This window comes from Solea solea, chromosome 5, assembly GCF_958295425.1.
Source record: "Solea solea chromosome 5, fSolSol10.1, whole genome shotgun sequence".
Taxonomy (NCBI): domain Eukaryota; kingdom Metazoa; phylum Chordata; class Actinopteri; order Pleuronectiformes; family Soleidae; genus Solea; species Solea solea.
The window spans coordinates 10,014,183-10,037,194 of NC_081138.1; the positions used below are offsets into that span (position 1 = coordinate 10,014,183).

The 23,012-nt window shown below is 40.2% G+C and overlaps 1 protein-coding gene across 2 annotated transcripts; it reads left to right on the plus strand.

Moving 5' to 3' along the window:
• Positions 1-2,458: 2,458 nt before the first annotated feature.
• slc6a5 (solute carrier family 6 member 5) lies at positions 2,459-20,744 on the plus strand. 2 transcript variants are annotated; one of them, XM_058629604.1, is made up of 16 exons: positions 2,459-2,783; positions 3,735-4,235; positions 5,620-5,770; positions 6,177-6,308; positions 6,441-6,614; positions 7,974-8,124; positions 8,990-9,122; positions 10,041-10,175; positions 10,269-10,372; positions 11,145-11,269; positions 11,479-11,591; positions 15,059-15,190; positions 15,566-15,665; positions 17,191-17,291; positions 18,977-19,144; positions 19,994-20,744. In XM_058629604.1, the coding sequence occupies exons 1-16, from the start codon at positions 2,781-2,783 to the stop codon at positions 20,147-20,149; spliced, it is 2,379 nt and encodes a 792-aa protein (XP_058485587.1). In that variant the 5' UTR covers positions 2,459-2,780; the 3' UTR covers positions 20,150-20,744. The 2 variants fall into 2 exon arrangements, with proteins under 2 accessions (XP_058485587.1, XP_058485586.1); XM_058629603.1 differs by lacking the exon at positions 2,459-2,783 and having other exon boundaries at positions 3,553-4,235.
• Positions 20,745-23,012: the final 2,268 nt, after the last annotated feature.

Below are 23,012 nucleotides of genomic sequence, written 5' to 3' on the forward strand. Positions count from 1 at the left end.
GGACTGTGTCTTCTCAACTCTTTAACCACAGTCCAATGTTTTCAGTTCCATTTGCTTCGATTGGACCAGGTTTCAAACAATTAAAGGACGATGATGTCATTTTGTTTGACTTGAAATTAAGAAAATAATATATGAATAATTAGCAGTTGGTTTTGTAATGTTTGAGATGTCCCTGTTTAGGATACTTTGGTAATACATATCTCTTGACTTCTAAAAACTCTTGATAGTGCTTTAGGAAAACTGTTTTTTTATTTAACTTGTGAAAAGTTGAAATACTTCAGACACGTGCTTTTAGATGAGCAACGTGTGCAGAAACGCGGAGGTATTACAGGTGTCCTTTTGGGCGTGTAAATAGGTCTGATGATGATGATGATGATGGGAGCCTTGGGCCTCTGGTTGACCTCTGCTGAATCACTGCTTTCCAGGCGGCTCAGATGGATGCAGCTTCTTATCACTCAGGCGACAGTGGGAGTGATCAATTAATTACACACGCTCGCGTAATTAACGAGCACGAGGAGACACCCGGAGACTCACCCTTCTCCTTCTCCTCCTCCACCACCGTTAGACGGTTGGTGGAGCACAGCTCTTTTGATAGGGAGATTTGTCTGGGGCCGATACAAGCCTTGAACTGACAGTCAACTTATTTCCACCAAGACACAGAGCTTTGTGAGGCAGCTCGAGGAAAACAAAATGACCACCATCTTCGTGGAAATGGTTGACTGCCTACACATTCCTCACACACACGTGGCCTTTGATTTGCTGCGTAAACCTGCGCAAACCGCGTCCTAGTCCTACTTTGTTTGAAACATTTTTTTTTTCAGAAAGAAATCTTGATGAGACTAAATGACAAGTGTTGCTATGATCCAGAGTGTGTCTGTGTGCGTGTGCGTGTGCGCGCACTAGTGTCCGTGTGTCTGATCAGCGGAGTCTGACAGAGGAGCAGAAATCAATTACAATTATTCTCTGTTGACAATGTAATTAAAGTGAAGGCGGCGCGGAGCGGGAGACGCCCTCCCCGCACACTCTTATCTGGAGCGCACGTCCACACGCACGTGTTAAAGTGGACACGTCCATGTTTTCACGGGAGTGGGACTCCTGTCGCTGTGTGTCAAAGCTGCACATGCTTGTAATAAGAACGTACAGATTAGTGTGTTTAAATTTGTAATATATTTAATTTATAAAATGTCTAAAGAATGAGCTTAAAAATATATTTAAATTATAATGCTGCATATTTCTTCGTAGGCTATTATCCTGCCTTGTATCAAATGACTGAATAGTTGTGGCCAACATCATTTAAAAAGCCAATGTCCAAAGAAAAGAGCGAGCTAAAAGAAATAAACTTCTGCAGCTGATCATGTTTGAGGAAAATAACACAGTTGAAGCTCATTGTTTTTGTTCAGCATTTATATTGGACTGCAAGATTAGAATATTCTGCTGTTGTGTCACATGTATCATTTTATACTAAATTTCCTTGAGTCTGTGTCTCGTTTAATCCACGCTTGTGTGTCGCCCCCGCTCATCTCGCTGCGTGACGGTCTCCGAAGGCCTTTAATGATAAAAACAAATGTTCATTTCATATTCTGAGACACTTGTTTTCTGCCCTGTTTTTTACGATTTACATCCTCAGGAATTGTGTTTGAATTATCGGATTAAATTGGGACTTGGATTGGTATTTGCGCAATGCAGTGTTTCACAATCTACAGTATATGCCATCTTTTTTCACCCTCCGCTGTCACAGCTTTCAGTCCAGGCTCCAGTGGTTATTGGCTCCTATTCCTCCTGACACACGTGATTTAATAAAAAAAAAAAAACTATACCTCCTTCTTGCGTAAGACTTGAACAAACGAGTAGCTATACACAGACCTCGCCTACTTTTTTTCTAACTTCATCATTGCTGCTATCGATGACGCACAAAGAAACGTAACCTATGGATCCTGGAGTGCGCCGTGCGTAAAACCCGTCAAGTGGAAAAACTATTTATAGTTAAGGCCATTTTTAGCACAAAATCTTTGACCGTCACTTTTACTTATAGTCTACAACTTCCTGAATCAAAAGTCTGCATGGGCGTAGTCAGGGTGGACATGTCCCATCTGTAATAACATTTATATAAATAATCTGTAACTATATCAGCATAGTTTGTGACCTACAACAATCCGAATAAACGCTTTAGTTTCATTTTGTTTCATTTTTCTGTAAAAATCTTAACCAGTCTCGTGCCCAGGAGCGTTTACTGTAACTGTACTGTGACTGTACCACAGAGGCACCACTCAGCACAGTGCAAATATTATTCACACCTGAATGGACTCTTGATGTTGCTTGTTAGGTTTCGCACCAATAATAGCTCTAACGTGGAAATCTTCATCCCATAGGAGCTGTATGTTGTGGGATGCGTCCCTGTGTGTGTGTGTGTGTGTGTGTGTCCCTCGAGACAAGTGTATTAATCAGCTTGAAAGAGTCAGTCCAGCGCTCACGCATGCACCGTGCGGAACCAGAACGGACGCACGCAGTTCATGCACGCACGCACCCCGTCGTTTTGTTGGCTCGGGTTGTCCCTTTAAAAATCCGAATCCAAGGCCAATGATTTATCAAACTCCTATTATCAAGAAAATGTCACGCGAAGGGCACCTTCCTCTGCACTGACGCAAACTCTTTCCCATGCACGGACCTATAGAAAAGCTTTGCACTTAGTGCTTTGCGCGGATACAACGTTCAGTCCGCCTCCAGTCCACTCTTCGTCTTTTTTACAGCTGTTTCAAGTCTGCCTGCAGAGCTTTGGAAACATGGTGAGTGTCTGCAAACTCTTTCTTTGCTTTTCCACCTGCAGAATCATCTATTCAAAGCTTGTTTTCTGTCAGCTTATTGTCTTGAGACTTTTTTTTTTAGTTTTGTGTTTTCAGTTCATGCTCATGTTCAGTATAGTTGCGCTGTGCATGGAACTTAAATGCAAATGTTCCTCCATACTTGAACTTTCTTGATATACTATTGTCCACACACAGATGTTTATTTTAATCCTTCTATAAAACAATATACTCTGGCATTTGAAGAATTCAAATGTAGGAAAAATAAAGGTTGGTTTTACTTAGTTGAATTTAATTGATTCGTGTTTTTTTATGTAAACAGAACAATCAGAGTAGGTGCAATGAGGCTGTTTACACTAGCCTGGTTATTTTCTCACTAGCAACAGAATTAAGTATTAATCAACCAAGAGTGTTTTTCCTGCTCAAATATTTTTTTAAGAATCGAGTTCTAGTCTGGTTTCTTTACCCGCCCCCATTCAAAGCCACATTTTTACAGACACACGTGTAATCACGCAGCCGCGGGTCCGCTCACTGCTGAAACGCCGGTGATCTCGTTCATGCCTGCCGGGGAGAGCAGAGCCACCGAGAGACCCGCAGCAGCTTGTCTATTGCCCATAAAAATCAGTGGATGTGTGTGGCTGAATGACATGAGGGGAAATGGGGCGTAAAATTAAAGAATCTTGCAGAAAACGAGAACTGGAGAAGCAAAACAACCCCCTCCCTCAAACACACACACACACACACACACACACCACTACACCCGGTAGACTGAGCTGAAACTATAGAGCAGCCAGAGCCTGAAGATGCTGCAGAAAAACGTTACAGAAAGATAATTTTCAGTGTTGGTGAGGATAATCAGCTGCAGCCTCCTCCTCTTCACACCTTCTATTCCTCCTCTGCCTCCTCTTCCATTGATCTCTCACTCCCATGTTCCAGGATTTCTCTGATCACAGAGATATGACCAAACAACCGGCCAACGCGCCTGTCAGCTTCATCCCGGCGCAGCAGCCTGACGCAGCTGCGGGAATTACAACAAACAAACCGGACAACAACTCCGCTGCTGCTGCTGCTGCTGCTGCGTGCGCGCCGCCCGCCACGCACCATCACCCGGCACCGCAGCCGCCTCCTCCCTGCAACGAGAGCAAAACTTTTTGTTCCACGGAAAACAAACCGGGAGATGTGGACAGCAATAAAGCGTACGGGACGTTTAAAAGCACTCCGCCGCCAGCTGTCCCCGGATCCGTGGCCGTCAACTCGGCCTTAAGGAAGGATTCCGCCGGTTCGGCTCGCGGCGGCGGGTCCGCGCTGTACGGTGACCCGCTGCGGGCCACCGCAGAGCAGAACAACACCGCGGGCAACTGGACGGCGATGAGCCAGACCACAATCATTCTGGGGACAGATGGTAACACGTCTGTTCAGCCCGGCATCGTCGCGGGGGTAAGTCAGCTGAGTGAAGCGCGGGTGTGGATGTTTAGTGTCGCTGAGTGGATTTACCTGCTGCTGCCTCCACACTGAGAGTGGCAGCTCCATTCACTCTGAGTGAGCTACAACGTGTAGTGGGTTAGATGAGGTTTTCCTCACGCTGCTCCTCTGTGCTTAAAATGTGAAGACCCCTGAGCGGAATCCCTGGATTCTGAGAGAATCAGTTTACGCAAACCGACTCTTTATGTCTGGGGACGTTAAAGCAAGTCTGTAATGCTTTTTGCAGTATTTCTTATTATTATTGTTATTATCGGATTTTGTCAAAGTAATGAAAATGGATTTATCTACATTAACTAGTCACGTAGATGATGTTGCGCTGTATTAACAGTGGCACAGTAAACGTGTGTGATGTGGTTAATGAAGGCAAAATTAAAAACATGAAAACGACTCACTGTCTGAAAGGATACAGCGAATCTTTGCTGACTACACGGACACATGTCAGCGGCTCTTTGTCCGTGTTCTCTGCAGGAATCAGTTGTTAACGCACATGCGTAAAAACCGTCTGATCTTCGTTTGTTAGAACAGACTTCTGGCTTGGACTGTCCCTGCGCTGCGAAGCCTCTTTGTCCTGAAACCTCTGCACCACTATCATGCAGTCTGCCATCAAAACTTTAAATCTGCTTATGTCAGCGACATGTGTGAGGAAGCAAAACTGCCTTTTTTCTAGAGTCCGGAATGATCAGGCTGTCCTGAATGAAAAGTGTCTCTCATTTTTAGATGTAGGCTGAATCAGTTTAGTTTGCTTGTTTTTCTTAAATGTTTTTATTACGTTTTTGATGAGCTCGCAGTTACGACACGCTCATTGATAGAGGATTGAACCATACTCTCGCGGGACTTTCGGTGTTACCCATTTCCAGCAGATGCACTTGGTATGGGCCAGAATCCCAGGTGTTACGCGAGACTGCGACACACACACATGCTGTTAAATGTAATTACACATCTGTGACAGTAGCTATTCATATATTTTTTTAATTTTTATATTTAATATCTGTAATGAAACGGTGTGGTGATAATGGGCCTTTAAATGGTGCAGACTTTTAAATGAAGAGCTGCTGAACTGTAATGAAGAGTCAGACAACTTTTATGTAACATCAAGCAAAATGAATATGAAGCATAAATCCGGTCGTGCTGCATGCTGCTGCGTGACTGCAATTAAAAATGATAACGTTTGCTTATGAGACATGTTTTTCTTCCTGCTGCATCCTGTTGACTTAATCACTATCAACTTTTATCAGCCTGTTGTTTTTCCAATAAATGAACCTTTGCATTTAATTATGACCAGACTGTGGCTTTTCTATTTTCATTTTTGAGAATTAAATTATTATCTTTTTCATCTCAGGCTGACGTGGATGATGATGATGGTGGGGATGAGAATAAGGCCAGAGGAAACTGGACAAATAAACTTGACTTTATTCTATCCATGGTTGGCTATGCGGTGGGACTGGGGAACGTGTGGAGGTTCCCTTATCTTGCCTTCCAAAATGGTGGAGGTAAGAGTTCTGACTGAGAAACAAACCAAAAAAAAGTGGCCCTTTTTACGCCTGGATTTGAATTATTTCTCATGTTTTCTTCTTATCCTGTTGGCTTTTACTTTATTTTACTTTAATAAATATGTTTTTTTTTGTTTTTTTTAAAGAGAGATTAGTTTTACCAATACGAAGAAACGAGTGGGAAATAAACTGAAAGTTTGTATTATGTTTATGATTATCATTATTGGTACTCAGTGATGCCACTTGCAGATAATTGATTATTAGTCATTAATCAGCACAATGATCCACACGTGGACGAGGCGTAATGACGTGAACAGAATTGTTGTGTAATGCAGTGTTCATGTTAGTTTTCAGGCTTTTCTGGTTAATACTGCACACTGTAGCCCGGTGTTTCATATCCTTACAGGAGCTTTTTTGATTCCCTACCTGACAATGCTGGGAATCGCCGGGATCCCAATCTTTTTACTGGAGGTTTCCCTGGGCCAGTTTGCCAGCCAGGGCCCCGTGTCAGTGTGGAAATGCATCCCGGCTCTACAAGGTAAACTGCCACAACTAACCGGCTGAAGGAAACATTTTTATTATTATTATTTTTTCCTATTTCTTATCTTGACGAGTTGTCAATTTTTTCTTAAGAGTAATGTATATATTTCGTCTCATTTATTTATTTTAGGTTGCGGGATTGCCATGTTGATAATATCTGTCTTGATAGCCATATACTATAATATTATAATGTGCTGGACACTGTACTACCTGTTCGCTTCGTTGAAGGGCTCACTGCCATGGGCTAACTGTAGGAATGAGTGGAACACGGTGGAATGTAAGGACAAAGACATGCTGCTGTTAGGTAAGACACACACACACACACACACACCTGCACACACACACACACACACAGTGACACACACATGCACCAAAAGCACCTCTCTCTTCACAATGCGCAATGCGTCATGAGTGCCTCAGCGGAGGTGTCCTGCAGTATAATGAATCCTGACCTGTGATCTCTGCGGTGTTTTCACTCTCAGCACCTTCACTTTCACAACTCTTCATTTATCCATTTCCTCCGTGTTAGAGACGGAGGCCAGTCATGTGTGATGAACAAGGGCCTCACATTTTAAAACACACATGACACATTTAGATCAATCTTTTATCTAATGATAATTACACTTTTTCAAAAAACACATAAAGCAGCAGTATACAGCTGAAGCAGTTTGATGTTCATACAATTGTGGATTAACTCCCGTTTTTGACACTTAGTAAATACTCGTGCAGGAGGACGGCGTTTTATTACCGACCTGCGTCGATTAAATATCGAAATTTCTGTTCATTTATTGTTAAATTTGCCTTTAGCGATTTTGTGACTTCAGCACAAAAAGTGCTTGCTTGACAAATTTACTGTACTAAGCTGCTGCAGTGCTGCAGTGAGCCCGAGACTGACCCTTGCTGGCAGCCACGCGAACTGCAGGCCCGTTCAACACTGTTGTCTCTCTCCCACTCTCTCTCTTTCGTTTTTATGAATAGAGAGTATAATGAAACAGAAGCTTTGATTATAGGAAAAAGTAACCTACGAATCATGCACATTTTAAAATATTATTATGTGTACACTTATAGAGAGGTGGACATGGCACACGTCTATTTATTTCAATGCTTTTTCTGTCAAAGGCCATGTTTTGTCACTTTGTGTTTGTTTCTTTCTCTCTCTCTGAGTGACAGGGTTATTTTTGCATTCACATGAAATACAAAACATATTGACTGATTTAAGTATTTTGTCTTAAATATTCATGGGTTGAAAAGTTGCTGCATCTTAACACAGTAAAACAAACAGGTTAACAAATCTAAGCGATACTAAAAAAACAAAGTGTCTTTTTTTCTGAGTTTTCTGCATGACACGTGCAGTAAAAAGCAAAACAGGTTTTTCTCAATTTCCAGGTTTTTCCTCAAATGTTTTTTTTATGTCTGGCTGTGAATATAAAAGAATAATAAAAACAAACCTGTGTGTAATGCAGCTGCAGGGTACTGAGGCTCTGCACACATTACAGTTGCAGCAGCCGGCCATCAATCCTCATTTCTCTAAATCAGATCCATCTGTTCACTCCCACTTTACTTTCATTGTGAAAAGCTGAGCCGACAGTAAACTGTGGCCCACAGCTGCACTGCCTCTGTCAGTCTCCCTCAGTTGACGTGTGCTGGTTTCTGATTGGAACAGACTCGTGCATCCTGCGGGACAGAAACATCACCTCCATCAAGAACTCCTCTTTTTGTCTGTCCGCAAACACTGTGGGAAATCTCACAAAACTGTTAAACATGACACTGGACAGCAACAAGACCTACGTCAGCCCCAGCGAGGAGTACTTTAAGTGAGTGAACCTTTCAGCTGGTTGATAAGAAAAACAGTATTGTTAAGTAGAGTTTACATTTGAGATCATTCTTTAGTTGTCCTACAACAGGGTGAAATGCCAAATGTTACAGCAAACAATAAGAAATATCAACAATAAAATAAGTCAACATGAACATCAGGAAATACACAAATAGAAAATGTGATTTGTGTGATTTAATTGGTATTTGATTTCTGAGTTTTTTTGTCATGAAAATTAGGACGTGGCAAACGATTTACAGATGCTAAAAACAGGCTTTCTTATAATGACAATTTCTTTGAAAGGGTTTCATAGACCCATATTATATTACAATTGTCTGGTGATCTACTAAAAAAAACAACAACAAATAACCAACATTATATTTTACAATTCTTCCCAAAACTGTTCTTGAAACAAGTGTATTTTTTTATTTCCATTGAAAAACACAAACTGTTACATTCTAGATACATTATCATTGGAAAGTGAACCTGTTTATTTCATCTGCATATGATAATCAATACTTTTTATATTATATTTCTGTCAAAAACAGTTTGAAATAGCCAACAATAATAATAATAATAATAATAATAATAATGATAATAATGATAATGATGATGATAAAGAAAACAGTAAAACAATTGTTGGGAATCGCTGACTCAGCATTCCCAACTACAACAATGATTTTATTGGTTGATGTTGAAAAATGTTGTCACTTGTTCGAGAAAGAAATTCTGACTTGCATGATTCAGTATAAAAACATAAAGAAAACCAAGAAACAATGGTTGCAAATGAGACACGTCTGATTCAGAAATACAAAGAATTAAAAAACAATTTCATCATACAGATTCCCATTTTATCTCACCTGCAGGTACAATGTGTTACACATCTCTAAAGGGATTGAGTATCCAGGAGACCTTCGCTGGCCTCTGGCAGGCTGCCTCTTACTGGCCTGGCTCATCGTCTACGCTTCTTTAGCCAAAGGAATCAAGTCGTCAGGGAAGGTAACGAAACACACAAACACCACAAACTCATACTTAGATCTCTGGTAATCTCTCTCTCTCTCTCTCTCTCTCTCTCTCTCTCTTTCTCTCTCTCTCTCTCTCTCTCTGTGTGTGTGTGTGTGTGTGTAAGAAGGTCTGCTCCTCAACAAGAAACAAACAGATTTGGTTTTAAGTTATACATTCTCTTATACAAGATAATTGTTATAATTTATGACTGTGCACTGTGGTGTGAATTAAAGGGCAATCAAAGCACATTCTTACACTTAAAGTTTACAGGCAACTTAACTAAATACATTTAAATAATAATAATAAAACATTTTTTCCTATTGCAAGGAATAAGGACAGAGATAAAAACAACAACAACAACAAAAAACAAGGTGTTTGCTGCCTTTGCTTCAGTAAGAGAGTTTAGCTGCAGCTATGTTCATCTGTCACATCAAGGATTTTACTCTGAATGAAATACTGTGCACACAGATTGTTTCTGGTGGAACTGAACTGAAGAGACATTTCACATAATATTCTTGTATCATGCTGCCCCCTGCTGGACTTCACATGTGACACACCTGAGCCTAAAATGTAGTAAGATATATTGCATAATGTGGAACAACAAACAGCTTGTACAAATGAAAGAAAATACATATTGTCACATTTAGGGTGCTTTTGTGCGCAGAAATCGTGTAATTTAATTAAGGTAAAATAAAAAAGGAATACAATTTAAATGGTTTGGTTAAAAAGGACATCTATGTAACAAGTCATGTACATAAAAATGTGACGATCTTTGTTGTTTAATTTAATTTAATTTAATTTAATTTAATTTAATTTAATTTAATTTAATTTAATTTAATTTAATTCATAAGCTTTATTTTTATTTCTTCCTGTCCTTCTAAATTTGCCATATCTTGTCACCTCTGTGCTCAGGTTGTTTATTTCACGGCCACATTTCCCTACGTGGTGCTGGTCATCCTTCTAATCAGAGGAGTGACTCTCCCTGGTGCCGCAGATGGCATCCTCTATTTTATCACACCAAAATGGGAGAAACTCAGCGATGCCAAGGTAAATGATGTTTGCTCATGTCACAGCAGCAGAAAGCGTTTGCTCTTCCCTGCTCTTGAACTGCAGCTCTTCCCCCTCCTCTCCCTCTGTCAGGTGTGGAAAGATGCAGCCACTCAGATCTTTTTCTCCCTCTCAGCTGCTTGGGGAGGCCTCATCACTCTCTCGTCTTATAATAAGTTCCACAATAACTGCTACAGGTAAACACTCAAAAGGTAAACTATGCTTTTTTGGCAGACAAATTCAAACTGTCAATACAGACATGTGCCATTTGTTTCCATCATTAATAAATGAGTCTCTCTGCAGTCAGAAATTCAGTGTTTCCTTATTTTTTCTCACTGATATCAGTGAAAGTGTATGCGGGGCAGATACTGGGCTCAGTCTGGGCTCTATCAGCTTCCTTATATCAACACTGTCAAATTCTAAACTATCAAATCTATTGAAATATTTGTGTATTTCTTACCTTTTTAGGACCTTTTTCTAGCATAAACACTGACCAAAACCTGGTCCAAGTGAGTCTGAATCTCATTTCAGAGGAACTGCTTAAGTTTGTGGGGGTTAGTTAAATGTGTTAGTTTGTTGGGGTTAGGCATTAAATGGTTGTGTTTAAGGTTTGGTTTGGTTGTCCAAATGAATAAAGTCAATAACGAGTCCTGCATGAATCTGTGTGTGTGTGTGTGTGTGTGTGTGTGTGGTAGTAGTAGTAGTAGTGCACCTCCTTGTGTACATTTTCTGCAAATGCAGAAGTCTTTTAGAGCCCTCTGCATTTTTTCGTCTCAACACTAGAGGGCACTTTTGGTCCTGTTATCTGTGTATGTTCATAACAATGATGTCCCATGTCAAGTCAAATAGAATTTTATACTTTTTAATAGTAAATAAGTACAACCCTTTTGCACCAGCAACTAAAGCATATATTTGTTATTTAGCCTCTTTCTCTCTTTTCTCTTTTGTCTCTCCCTGTTTTCCCTGCAGGGACACTATCATTGTCACATGCACAAACAGTGCCACCAGTATATTTGCTGGGTTTGTCATCTTCTCAGTCATTGGGTTTATGGCACATGAGTTGAAGGTGCCAATAGAGAAGGTTGCAGATGAAGGTGAGATACAAAACCAACATCATCATCATCATCAGCAGCAGCAGCTGGGCGGCACTTCTTACTGAAACATACCTGAACAATTTCAGTCTTTTCATATGTTGTGGAGATTGTGTGTGTGTGTGTGTGTGTGTGTGTGTGTGTTTGTGTGCACTTTAACTAATCCATAAATGTCTTTCTGTGTGTATGTGTTTTGCCCACGTGTGTTTCAGGTCCTGGCATAGCTTTTGTGGTTTATCCAGAGGCTCTGACCAGACTTCCCCTGTCTCCATTTTGGGCGATTATCTTTTTCCTCATGCTCCTCACTCTTGGCCTGGACACTATGGTAATGTATGCTTCTTCAACGCATATATGTTGTATTTCTACCTTTTTGTGTATTTATATTTCCTCACAATAAGGTAATAAAATAAGGTAAAGAACATTATTTCATCATATTACATTGTGTAAAACCTTCAGACGTTCAGGAATTAAGTCTGTATGAAATATTTCTAAATAGATCTGAAATTAGCAGGACCTCAGGGTCTACCTGTGTGCCTTGCTAGCTAGTAATCCATCCAAGAGTCAGCTTCGATTTGCTTTGTCATGGAATCTTAAAAAAACACACCTAAGTACAGGATTAAAGCTTCATATAGAATAGTGTCAACATTAATTGTGCCATAATCCACAAAAAAAACAAAAACAAGAAATATGTATGTCAGACATACATTATCTGTTAAAATTCTGAGTCATTATCATGCATGTATAGGTATGCATGCATGTATGATGTCAATTTTCATCAAAGGTTTTTTTATTTTAACTTGAGTACATGTTTAGACCGGGCAACACGGTGGTGTAGTGGTTAGCACTCTTGCCTTGCAAAGAGAAGACCCAGGTTCCATCCCAGGTTGGAACAAGGGCCTTTCTGCATGGAGTTTGCATGTTCTCCCCATGTGTGCGTGGGTTCTCTCCGGGTTCTCCGGCTTCCTCCCACAGTCCAAAGACACGCAATTTGGGGATAGGTAAATTGGACACCATAGGAGTGAATGGTTGTTTGTCTCTATGTGTGTGTGGCCCTGCGATGGACTGGCGAACGGTCCAGGGTGTACCCCGCCTATCGCCCTATGTCAGCTGAGATTGGCACAGCACCCCCCGCGTCCCTCTGGTGGAGGATAAAGCGGTAGATGATGACTGACTGACATTTTTAGACCAGTACTTTTACTTTTACTTTTATTTTAAAATGTTCTCAAAATGGTGGTATTTGAGTAGAATATTTCAGAACTCTTTCCACCTCTGCCAGTATCTACACTCCTGACATGTAATAAATCCTACTTGAGTTATTGGAAGGTTTTTTTATGAACCTTTGATGAAGCTACTGGTGTTCTGCAGGTTTTTGTCCTAACGGGCCGAAATGCCCATCAGATGTATAGAGATGAAAATATACATTTGGGAAATAAAAAAAACAAAGCTCTCTCTTAAGTTAAGTTGAAGACATTTCACTTCTCATTCATCCAACATCTGCAAGAGCCTCCTTTACACCTGGCACTAAAATGTGTTTTCTGTGATCGGCTTGTGATCGGATTACAATCGATAGCGCCCGACCACTTGTAAATACAGGTGTAAATACACCCAAGGAAGGATTGTTATCCAATCTGTCTCAGTTACTGTTCATTACAAAGTTAAGGCTGCAAGACCTTGGAGTAGATTGTCGAGGAAGTTTTCCAATATGTGTTTACCAGACACACATAACCTTTTAATGTACTGCTAAACAAATCTACCTCACAGGTACAAATAAAGCAAAGTGAGCATGAAACCCTAACCAGTGATATCTAATGAAGTTTCAGCTGATTACAGCTTCACTCTGATATTAGCTATATATCTCTATCAGATCTTGAGTCTTGAACGAACACCTGATAAAAAGATCTGTGTTAAGCTGCTATATATTCTGCTCCATGTCTTCAGTCAGTGTTTGTCTGTTGTTTTGGTGCAGGGCGGGTATCTCAGTGAAATTAACAGCTGGTAGAAGTTAGAAGTCATGAACTAATCTTAAATGTGCCCTACAACCAAAACAAGAGCACTAACAGAGGCTATGACAAGTACCAGAGTTGGTGATAACTGTCTTTAACACCTTTCACATTTGATGTAGTGTCAGTACCATATTATTTCACAAAGATCTATGTATCGCTAAGGATCTTTTTATTATTATTATTATTTTTTTTTAACTTTAAGGGTCAATCTCGAGATAGTGTATTGAAAAAAATTAAGATGCTTTTGAACTTTGACTTAAGTTTGCTCCAAATAAATGGAGCAGATTTAAATATGTCTAAATAAAATCAGTTTGGTGGCACCGTTCAGTCATGTATAAACACTGCAATCACTGACCTAATAACATAATAACTAATACCTATCACCAGCTGCAGTGACCAACTATTGAGGCACTCGAGCTGTGCAGGGACTTGAATGGTGAAAGTGAAAACTGAGTATTCAAATAAGATGAGATAATAAACTTTGGAGCAGTGGCTAGCATTGTTGCACAGCAGAGAGGTCATTGGTTAGACAATGAGTGAATGAGTGAGATAATAACAAAGAAGTATTTGAAGATGGTTTTCTGACATTTTATGGACCCGGCAATTACAAAATAAAGAAGAGAAGAGATGTCTTTGATGCAGGTATACATTGTACAAACAAGTATAATGTTGCTACAGACATAATTCCAAATATAATTATGCAATACTACTACTACTACTAACAGTAATAATAATAATAATGGCATAATATTACCATGTGTGCTGGATGTGTATATATGAAATCTTATATTTACCATAATAACATTGGAGCAGGTTAGTTTTATTTTCAGTCCTGAAGCAACCAAAGACACCAGCTTTAAACTGAGTTTTTTTTTAATGAGAATTCATCCACCACTACAACTCAAAGTGATAAAACTCTAATTGTAACAGTTACTTTAACAGACTAAGTCCTGATGTGACTCCAGAAAACACACTTTTGTATCTCAGATGTTTTTAAAGTCAAGAGCCATTCCATGTGAAGCACTTCTTCAGAGCCGAGCAGATGGCACAGGGGCACATTAAGACACAAGTCAACAGTAGCAGTAAATGACAATGTTACTTCATTTTGGCAGCTTCCGCTCCGAGGAGTTAGGTTGGTGGCTTTGTCATGGAAATCAGCTTGGTGGTAATAGGCTTGGGACGTTGACAGGAAATTAGTTTTGGGAGAGCAGGAAGAAGGAGAGAAGCAGAGAGGTGGCAGATAGCTTGTTGCCAGGGGATTTCAGTTGCATGCACATATATATACGCACTACACCAGCCTCAGCATCAACTTGTCTGTGTGTTCATCCACTGCTGTCCCTCTGGCTTCAAAGACATTTTTTACCACGTTGTTACATTTGTTCATCTCCAAATTAACCTAAACTCTTCAGACTAATTAGTTTCAAATGTTAATCTTGTGCAACCTTAGAGTTACTTTCTGTATTAGTTTTTGAAAATTCATTGGATGGATTGAACATAGATGGAGGCAGAAGTGCTGACAGCAGCAGCTGCTCTGATTCAAATGAGCTAAACTTGCTGACTGGAGGTTTTGCAGTTGTAATGCAGCTGCTAACTGGCCCGGACAATTGTATGTATTTCTGTAGAGGAGATAAGCAATCACTGAACTGTATTATAACCTTAAATGATCTTTTACAGGCAAAAGCAAATATGTAGTGTTGTCTTGACTTAACTTTTTAAATCGTACATTTTATCTTCCTTCCCTTGGCTTTTTTGAAATTCCTCATTTCTTCACATGTGTTTCTTTTCTCAGTTTGCCACCATTGAGACCATCGTAACCTCTGTGTCAGATGAGTACCCCAAGTACTTGAGGAAACATAAACCAGTCTTCACCCTCATCTGCTGTGCCTGCTTCTTCATCCTGGGATTTCCCATGATTACAGAGGTAGGACAGACATCACATCCATCTATACTGTCCTCTGCAGTGTGACACACAGAGATGTCACACTGCAGAGGACACTTGAGCATTTTCTCCATGCTCTGCAAATAGTTCTATGAATAAGCTGACAGATATCTGTAGTCGTGGCCTTGAGTCGACAGACTTGCTGAGTGGGGTAAGAGAAGCTAAGCCTCCAGACAGCAAAATTCCACCTAAAGAGGGATTTATATGTAATTTCTTATGATCTGGTACGAAGCACAAGTGTACAAGTAACAACCATGCTGAAAAAAGTGAGTGAGGAGAGGAGTACCAATGTAAGATAAGGCAATGAAGCATTTGTGTAATTGTTTTTGTTTTGTTGTGTGTGTGTGTCCGTGACAGAGTGGGATGTACATGCTGCAGTTGGTGGACACATTCGCAGCCTCCTACTCCTTGGTCATCATTGCTATATTCGAGCTGGTGGGGATTTCCTACCTTTATGGTGAGTGCAGCTCTTGTAGTGAGCTTCTAGAGGCTGAAAGTCACATTGTAATGTAACTACATCCCATAATATGAAAAAGGAAAAACACACAGATCATTTTGTTCACGCAGGAGAACTCAAGGTGACAAGGGAAGGTCATGAGGTCATTAAAATAAAAATGTAACTGAGCAACTTAAAACAAGTTCCTTTGGTTTAAATTTAAGAGCTTTCCACCTGTGATCACACCCAGCACCACTGACATTTTTTTCCCTGTAACCATACATATATATGTATATATATATGTATATGTATATATATATATATATATATATATGTATATATTCCAAGAATTTAAAAAAACATTGAATAGTGCATACAGGCCTATTAATGTATTCCTACAGCACACAATCAGACAAGCAGTGCAGTATGTTGGTCTTCATCAAAGAGGGATTTCATATTTCACATTTAAAATAGAGTTGCATAATTAATCATTTTTCCAAGTCAAAAAAGCTGTAATTTAGGAAATATGTTATGCAGCCTATAGCAGCTTCCCATTGCTCGATACTTTGTTGGATGTCAGTGAACTTTTTGATACGTATGTATAATGTAGACAACATGCCAATGTCAAACAAAATCCACACCGCTTACCCCAGTTTGATTTGCTTTTATTACAGGATTGATGATGCAGTAGGTTATATAAACAGGACAGGATGCACCAAACACAGACGTTCACCATGTACAACAGTAAACACCTGACATGACAACATTACTTCCTGCTTAAATGTGATTTCATACTGACACCCAGTGGTAAAAGTGTGGTACAACAAAACAAAGAAGAAATTAGCAACAGACATGCTTTCAACATGTACAAGCAGTTGAGTGCCCTTTAATGTTTTGGGTTTAGTGCGCCTAGTGGATTTAAATACTGTTTTTGGCCAAAACGCTAACATACAAATTATAAATGATCATTGGCACATTAAAGGAACATGTGACATGTTAAGCACAAAATGACCACCACAATGACCTCACTTTGTCATCCAGAAGTCCTCAGATTCTTTTCTGTGCTGTGAAGAAAATGCTGATCCAGCCGTGACCACTAGGTGTCTCTGTTGTACCGTGTAAGTGTCACACACAGACGCAGCCTCAGAGCTCAGGTGTTGAGTGTTAAGAGGCTGTTACTGAGGGGAACGGTCAGTGGCTCTGCTTCAGTTTGTCAGAGCATCAGTACAGGTGACATATTGAAATGATTTTGTGACTTTGCCTCCTCATGTCATTCACTGTTATCCATCAATAAAGGCAGAGGAATGAAGCCATCTGCTCCCTCGCCTTTTCTGAGAGACAACAGAAAGTGATATTCCCTCACTGTCTCACTCCTGTAGGCCTATTTCTCACACACATTCTCATATGGCTGAATTGAATATCCCCATGCCTTTTTTAAAGGGACCTTGTTAAACCCAGGTCACACACACTATGTGTCTTTCTTTCTAGCTTTCTGCCATTCCTCACCCTTTATTTTATTTCTCCTCTTTTTTGGTTTTCTTTTTAGGTCTACAGAGATTTTGTGAGGACATTGAAATGATGATTGGTTTCCAGCCAAACCGATTCTGGAGAATCTGCTGGGCCTTTGTGACTCCAACTATTCTGACGGTGTGTTTGTTTTTGCTCCTCTCACTCTCTTACATGCACACACACACACACACACACACACACACACACACACACACACACACACAGGCACAGTCTAAAATGTTTCCATTTTCACTGTCGCCTTTCAAGTTCATTGATTTACCATTGAAAGGAACAGGGGAGAAATTGCTCCTTTTACGCTGAAAGAGAAAATTATTTCTTCCTTCCAATCCTTGTCATATGTCACCAAGTCTCAAGTTGTTTGTGCCATATACTGTTGCGTCACGCACACACACACACACACACACACACTCACACTTGTTTGTGACTTGCTTTGCAACACAAGCTGTAAAACCTAAAGCACAGTGTTTATCAGCATGTCACTGCCGGGGACTGGATGTTAGCATTAATGTTAGTGTTTGTAATGGAAAACCACTGTGGCTCCAGAGCAGAGGTGACGATGACAAATGGAAAATCCTGCTGCTCTCGAGGGACATCAGATTTCCTCATTCAGAGCTCATTGAGGCACAACGCCAAGCTAATAGTTTTCTGTCTATCCTCGCCTTCTATATTTTCTTTTTCTTTTTTTATTTAGAGTAAGAGGAAGCTTTGAAATAGTTTTTAATTCAGAAGAAAGGTCTTATTATAATCCATCTACCAGCTTCATCTACATGTCCTGGCATCTGTGCTGCTAAATGGGAATAAATGTGCTCTACAGTCTTCATTCAGGAAATCGAGTTTGGCTACAGTGCACTGATGATGGACATTCTGGCCATAGAAAAATAAAAGATTTTGCTTTTGTAGTCATACTGATCATTTAGTAATAAATTACATATTTTGCATTTCTCTAGTTTTGGATGGACTCTAGAGAGACTTTCCTGAAGGTCATATTGGGGCGACTGTGGCTTAGAATGTAAAATGAATGGTTTCTACCTAGAAGGGTGGCAGTTTGAAACCTGGCTTCTCTAGTTTGTGAGCCAGTGTGTTCTTGGGCAAGACACTTGTTCCTGGTGGCTGTGCCAGCAGCATGTGTGAGTATATGAATGGCAAAAGCAAATGGTAACTTGCATTGCACTCAAGTGACTTGAGTGGTCAAGAGTTACATGCAAGTTTTCAGAAACTATGGGAAACATGTATGCAGTTCTATTTCATCTTTCAGCTTTAAGCACTGGATTTTCCCTCTTGTGCATGCGTAGGTCAAACATTTGATACCAGCAAAATCACCTGTGACCCCTGGATGACCCGGAGAGAAGTCTTATCTGCCGGCGTCACCCGAGGATCAGTTCCTTTTCGTCTTCTCATAAAATTTAAAGAATTATCCATGAAAGTAGATTTTTTAGAATTGTTGCTTGTTGAGGTTATTTTCTGCAGCATGACAATTATTTCCTGTCACGTAACTTACAAAAATGTTATTGTTTGAATATTTCAGAGATCCCTGATCTATTTTGTTCTCTAGCAATACGGATTGTTTTGCACATTAGAAGTCATTATTTCAAGTGAACCACTTGAAACCACTTATATTCCCTAAAATATCTTGTGAAAATCTGCAAACACAACTATTGTCAGTCTTAATCCCAGGAGTGCAGACTTGTAAAACCACAGCCTCATGGCCACTGAGCAGCATGAGACCATCACTGGAATGACTTGCTCAAGGACACTCCAGCAGTATGCATTTCATTTAAAGAACATTTCTTTGACATACGCAGGGCATCCTGGGACTGAGTCTGTACCAGTGGAAGGGGATGACATATGAGGACTACACCTACCCGACCTGGTCCATGGTTATGGGCTGGCTCATGGTGATCTGCTCTGTCATCTGGATCCCCATCATGTTCGCTGTTAAAATGTATCTCGCCCCTGGCTCCATGTCTGAGGTAATAATTGAGACGAAGCCATGAAGGGACGTTTTCATGTATGTTTTGTTTTTGTCTCCCATGTACACACACTCAGTCCTCAGCACACACAGTTTCTGAGAAATCAATAGTATCATCCTTCACTCATTAGCAGGGAGAGGCAGACTGCTGGGTGAGTATTCGTATTTGGACATTTTTTTGCAAGTGCGACGGGTCCTTTTTAAATAGCCTGCACAGATTAATGGATGATGAGGATTGTGGCTTTGTGTCCTAATGTCTCTGTTCCCACAACAGCTTCAGTCACAGACTATTTTCCAACGTTATATTCTCATTTGTGATGCAATAAATGCACAATTATCATGGTGTTTACTTTTACATATGGGAAATATATGGAAAATGTAACACTGCAAACTTATTTTACATCATATCCACCTTGATGCATTTCATTACATTTCATTACAGAAAGAAATGGAGCAGACACTTTTTAAATTGACCGTTAAACATATATTTACACAGGCACACTAGCAAGATGAAAAAAGTGAAAAGGCTCAAATTTACTGTTTAATGTTAGATTTAAATGATCACACAATGGGCTCACACAAAGAGTTTTGCTTTCAAACGTGAGACAACAAACCATCTAATATACCAGAGGAAGGTTATTCTCAAATGTGTGGCTTTAATTATTCCTGGTGGCATTTTGGAAAAAATATACTGTGGTAGAATAACAGTCACCACTACCAAATCTAAACATACATACTCTGGCTGTAAAGTGACTTTATACCTGTGCCCTATCCCTCACAGTTTTCACCTGATGTATCCACTCACAATCCACTGTGTAAACCTTGCTGTGTGTCACCTCTCTTTTTGCAGCGTCTGAAGCTTGTCTGCTCCCCTCAGCCGGACTGGGGTCCTTTCCTGATGAAGCACCGTGGAGAACGCTACAAGAACATGACTGACCCTCTGGGAACCAGCTCCCTGGGCCTCAAACTGCCTCCAAAGGACTTCCAGCTCAGCTCTTACCAGTAGCAGCTGCCCCACCACTGTAACACCCACGACTTTCAACTCCTGCAAGGGATGCCGTGAGGGAGCCAACTGCTCTTCTTCTCCTCCCTCTTTCTCTCTCTTTCTCCCCTCTTCACCCCTTTTTTGCTTCTTGTCTTCCTCCCTGTATTGTGGTTGTGGAGATTTATCCCCTCTTCTCACCCTCCTCTCCACTCCCTCTCTTCTCTCCGGGAGTGGAGAGTGGCTGCCAAGGTGGAGTTTACTCCTCCGCTGCTGCTTCGTACTTAATGGGCTATCATTTCCTCCCACACATGACCACTGATTACTCTAGAGCCCTTCCCAGGGATCTTTATTCCAAGAGAAAAATGGTGTCATAAAATGACACAGCTCAGACTGCACTTGCAATATTAGACTCAACATAGCCGCTCCTGATGGAGTTTATGTATGTTTGTTTGTTTGTGTGTGTGTGTGTGTGTGTGAGCGCGTGTGCGTGCGTGAGTGTGTGCGCGCACCATCATATTTGTGTGTAGAGATAATTAATGGTGTTGCTGAGAGCTGACAAGAAAACTAAGAAAATTGAGGGAGAGCGAAATAGTTGAACAAGCTTGGCAAAGATTTGAATTTTGTTCCATCTGTGTACAGATCCATTGACAAAAAAAAAAAAAAAATCAACTGCCATGAAAAAAGAAGAGAAAAAAACCCACTGCGCACTGTATCACATTCTGTTCCTAACTTGCAGTAGCACATGCAGTACAAACATTCACATTATAGCTACAACTCAGTCACTCTTGGTTTGACAAAATATTACAAGTATCTGCAATTTGTGCTTCCTATGTCACAGTCAAGTTGCAAAAACATCCGTATTACTAATTTCAATACATATAATAGCTTGTGTCTATTTTTCCCCTTAAACCTGAGAAACCTTGCTTTTTTCTCTGGGTGTATTCTCATTTTATTATCCTTGAATATAAATGAAGCACATTTCTAATGTAGGAAATGTAGAGTAGCCTATCTTTCCTTTAGTAGATGACAGTGTAGCCATTTAATCTCTTTAAGTTATATACAGTATACAGTATACATATATTATGTAAGATGAATAAATAATATATAGCCTATTGCTTCCAGCAGAGGACATAGTTAGCAGGATAGATAATGAGAGTGTATGTGTGTGTGCTATAAACCCCATGTATGTCTTGCTAGCAGTGTAATATCTTGTACTAAAGTGTGAACCACTCAGAAAAGATCTACAGTTAGTACACATGTGTGTTGTGTTGTGTTCTCATAATGTTAGGAGCAGCTGGTACGTGTGAGTAGTTGAAGATTAGAGTAGAAACTGTCTGGCTCCTTTCCTGGAAGTGTACTTTGTCTCTTGTTGTTTGTGGTAGAGCTCCGGAGACCTCTTTGCCATTTATGACATATATGCCTCTTGCTTCTCAGTGTGTCCTCATAAAAACAGGGTCTCAGGTATATTTGATTCCAACTACCGCAGTAGTTGCTGGAATAAAAGTATTCAGTGCATAGGAAACAGAGAGAAGAGCCATCTTAATGCTAAAATATACAGGACACAGCTTTGAAGTTTGTTGCAAAAGATCAGAATTAAAAACCACTCTATTTTCTGATCACCTCACTGCAACATCTCTTGACTTTTTGCTTGCTGTTGCTTGGATGTGTGAGTGACTTAACCTATTCTGACAACTGTGTGCAGTGATAAATCAAGAATAATTTTCACCATGCTTATGAAATGGTTATTTAAGAAAAAAAAAAGTAATACCTTGTAATCATCTGGATATTTAAATGGGATTTCTTGACATCAATAGATGAATCAGCTTGATTTACATATTCAAAACAACTTTCTGAACTTTCTGGTCGCCTCACTCACAATTTGATCTTTCAGAATCAGTCGAATAACTGTAATGTTGCCCTTCTTTTGACTGCTCCTTGGGGACTGTCACAGTGGATCACCATCCGCATTGATTTGGCAAAGGTTTAAACTAGATGTGGCTCCTGAGGCAACGCTTCTATTTATCTGCACACTAACAATGCACTGGCTTGTGCTGAGTTGGAGGTGCCGGGGGTCAATAGAACATATTTCCCTTTAAGTTGTGCTGTTAAGTCAACATCAGCACACTTAGCTACTCGCAGAGTCTTGGGGGCATAAAAGTAATCTCCAGATGTAACACCATAGTAGCCTGAAGGAACAGTTCACTGCAGCTCTGCAGGTGTGCCGACTGGCTAGTTTGCAGCCTTTTTAAATGTGACATAACAGGCAGCCACCACCAGCCTTTACTTGGTGGGCTGTCAACCAATCATCTTCAGAGTAACACCATGTTTCCACTCAGAGGCAATTAGACCTTTACAATTTTTGGCAATCTGTTCATTTTCATGTTGATGAAAGTCTTGTTTGGCTTTATTGTGCTTTTAACACCACAGGCATTTAATTGTTGAGGGGCTTAAGCTTTTTTATGGAGGCTGCAGGTATGGATGCAATAAAATAAAATGAACTATTTCTCGAAGCCATGTTCCTTCATATTCTCGACATGAAACATAGCAGAGGTGTGCTTTTTAGAGGTTGTATGGTTCAGAAAAAAAAGATAATCAATTGATGAGCACAAATGCCCTGTTATTGAAAAGCTTGCTTGCTCCACAGTGTTGCTTTTGTTTAGTCTTAGTGTGTTTAGCTCTATTTGTTCAAATATGATACTAATGTATGTTTGTGTGTGCTTGTGTGTGCGTTGTCTCTGTATTAGTTTAACTGAACTCCATATAACCGTCAATCAGATGTTTGCATGGCCAGTTTCAGAGTAGATTGCTGAAAGAAGCAGATGAGATTTACAGGACTTTTCTTTTCCCCAGGATGCCTCTGTCTGATGCTCCTCTTTATCTTTTC

What these genes read in the sequence shown, in the direction of transcription:
- slc6a5 (XM_058629603.1), top strand. Translation starts at nt 3,726, where the DNA reads ATGTTCCAGGATTTCTCTGATCACAGAGATATGACCAAACAACCGGCC. An exon ending in CAAAGACATGCTGCTGTTAG is followed by an intron (nt 6,615 to 7,973) that starts GTAAGACACACA and finishes TGATTGGAACAG; the next exon opens with ACTCGTGCATCCTGCGGGAC. An exon ending in AGAGAAGGTTGCAGATGAAG is followed by an intron (nt 11,270 to 11,478) that starts GTGAGATACAAA and finishes CGTGTGTTTCAG; the next exon opens with GTCCTGGCATAGCTTTTGTG.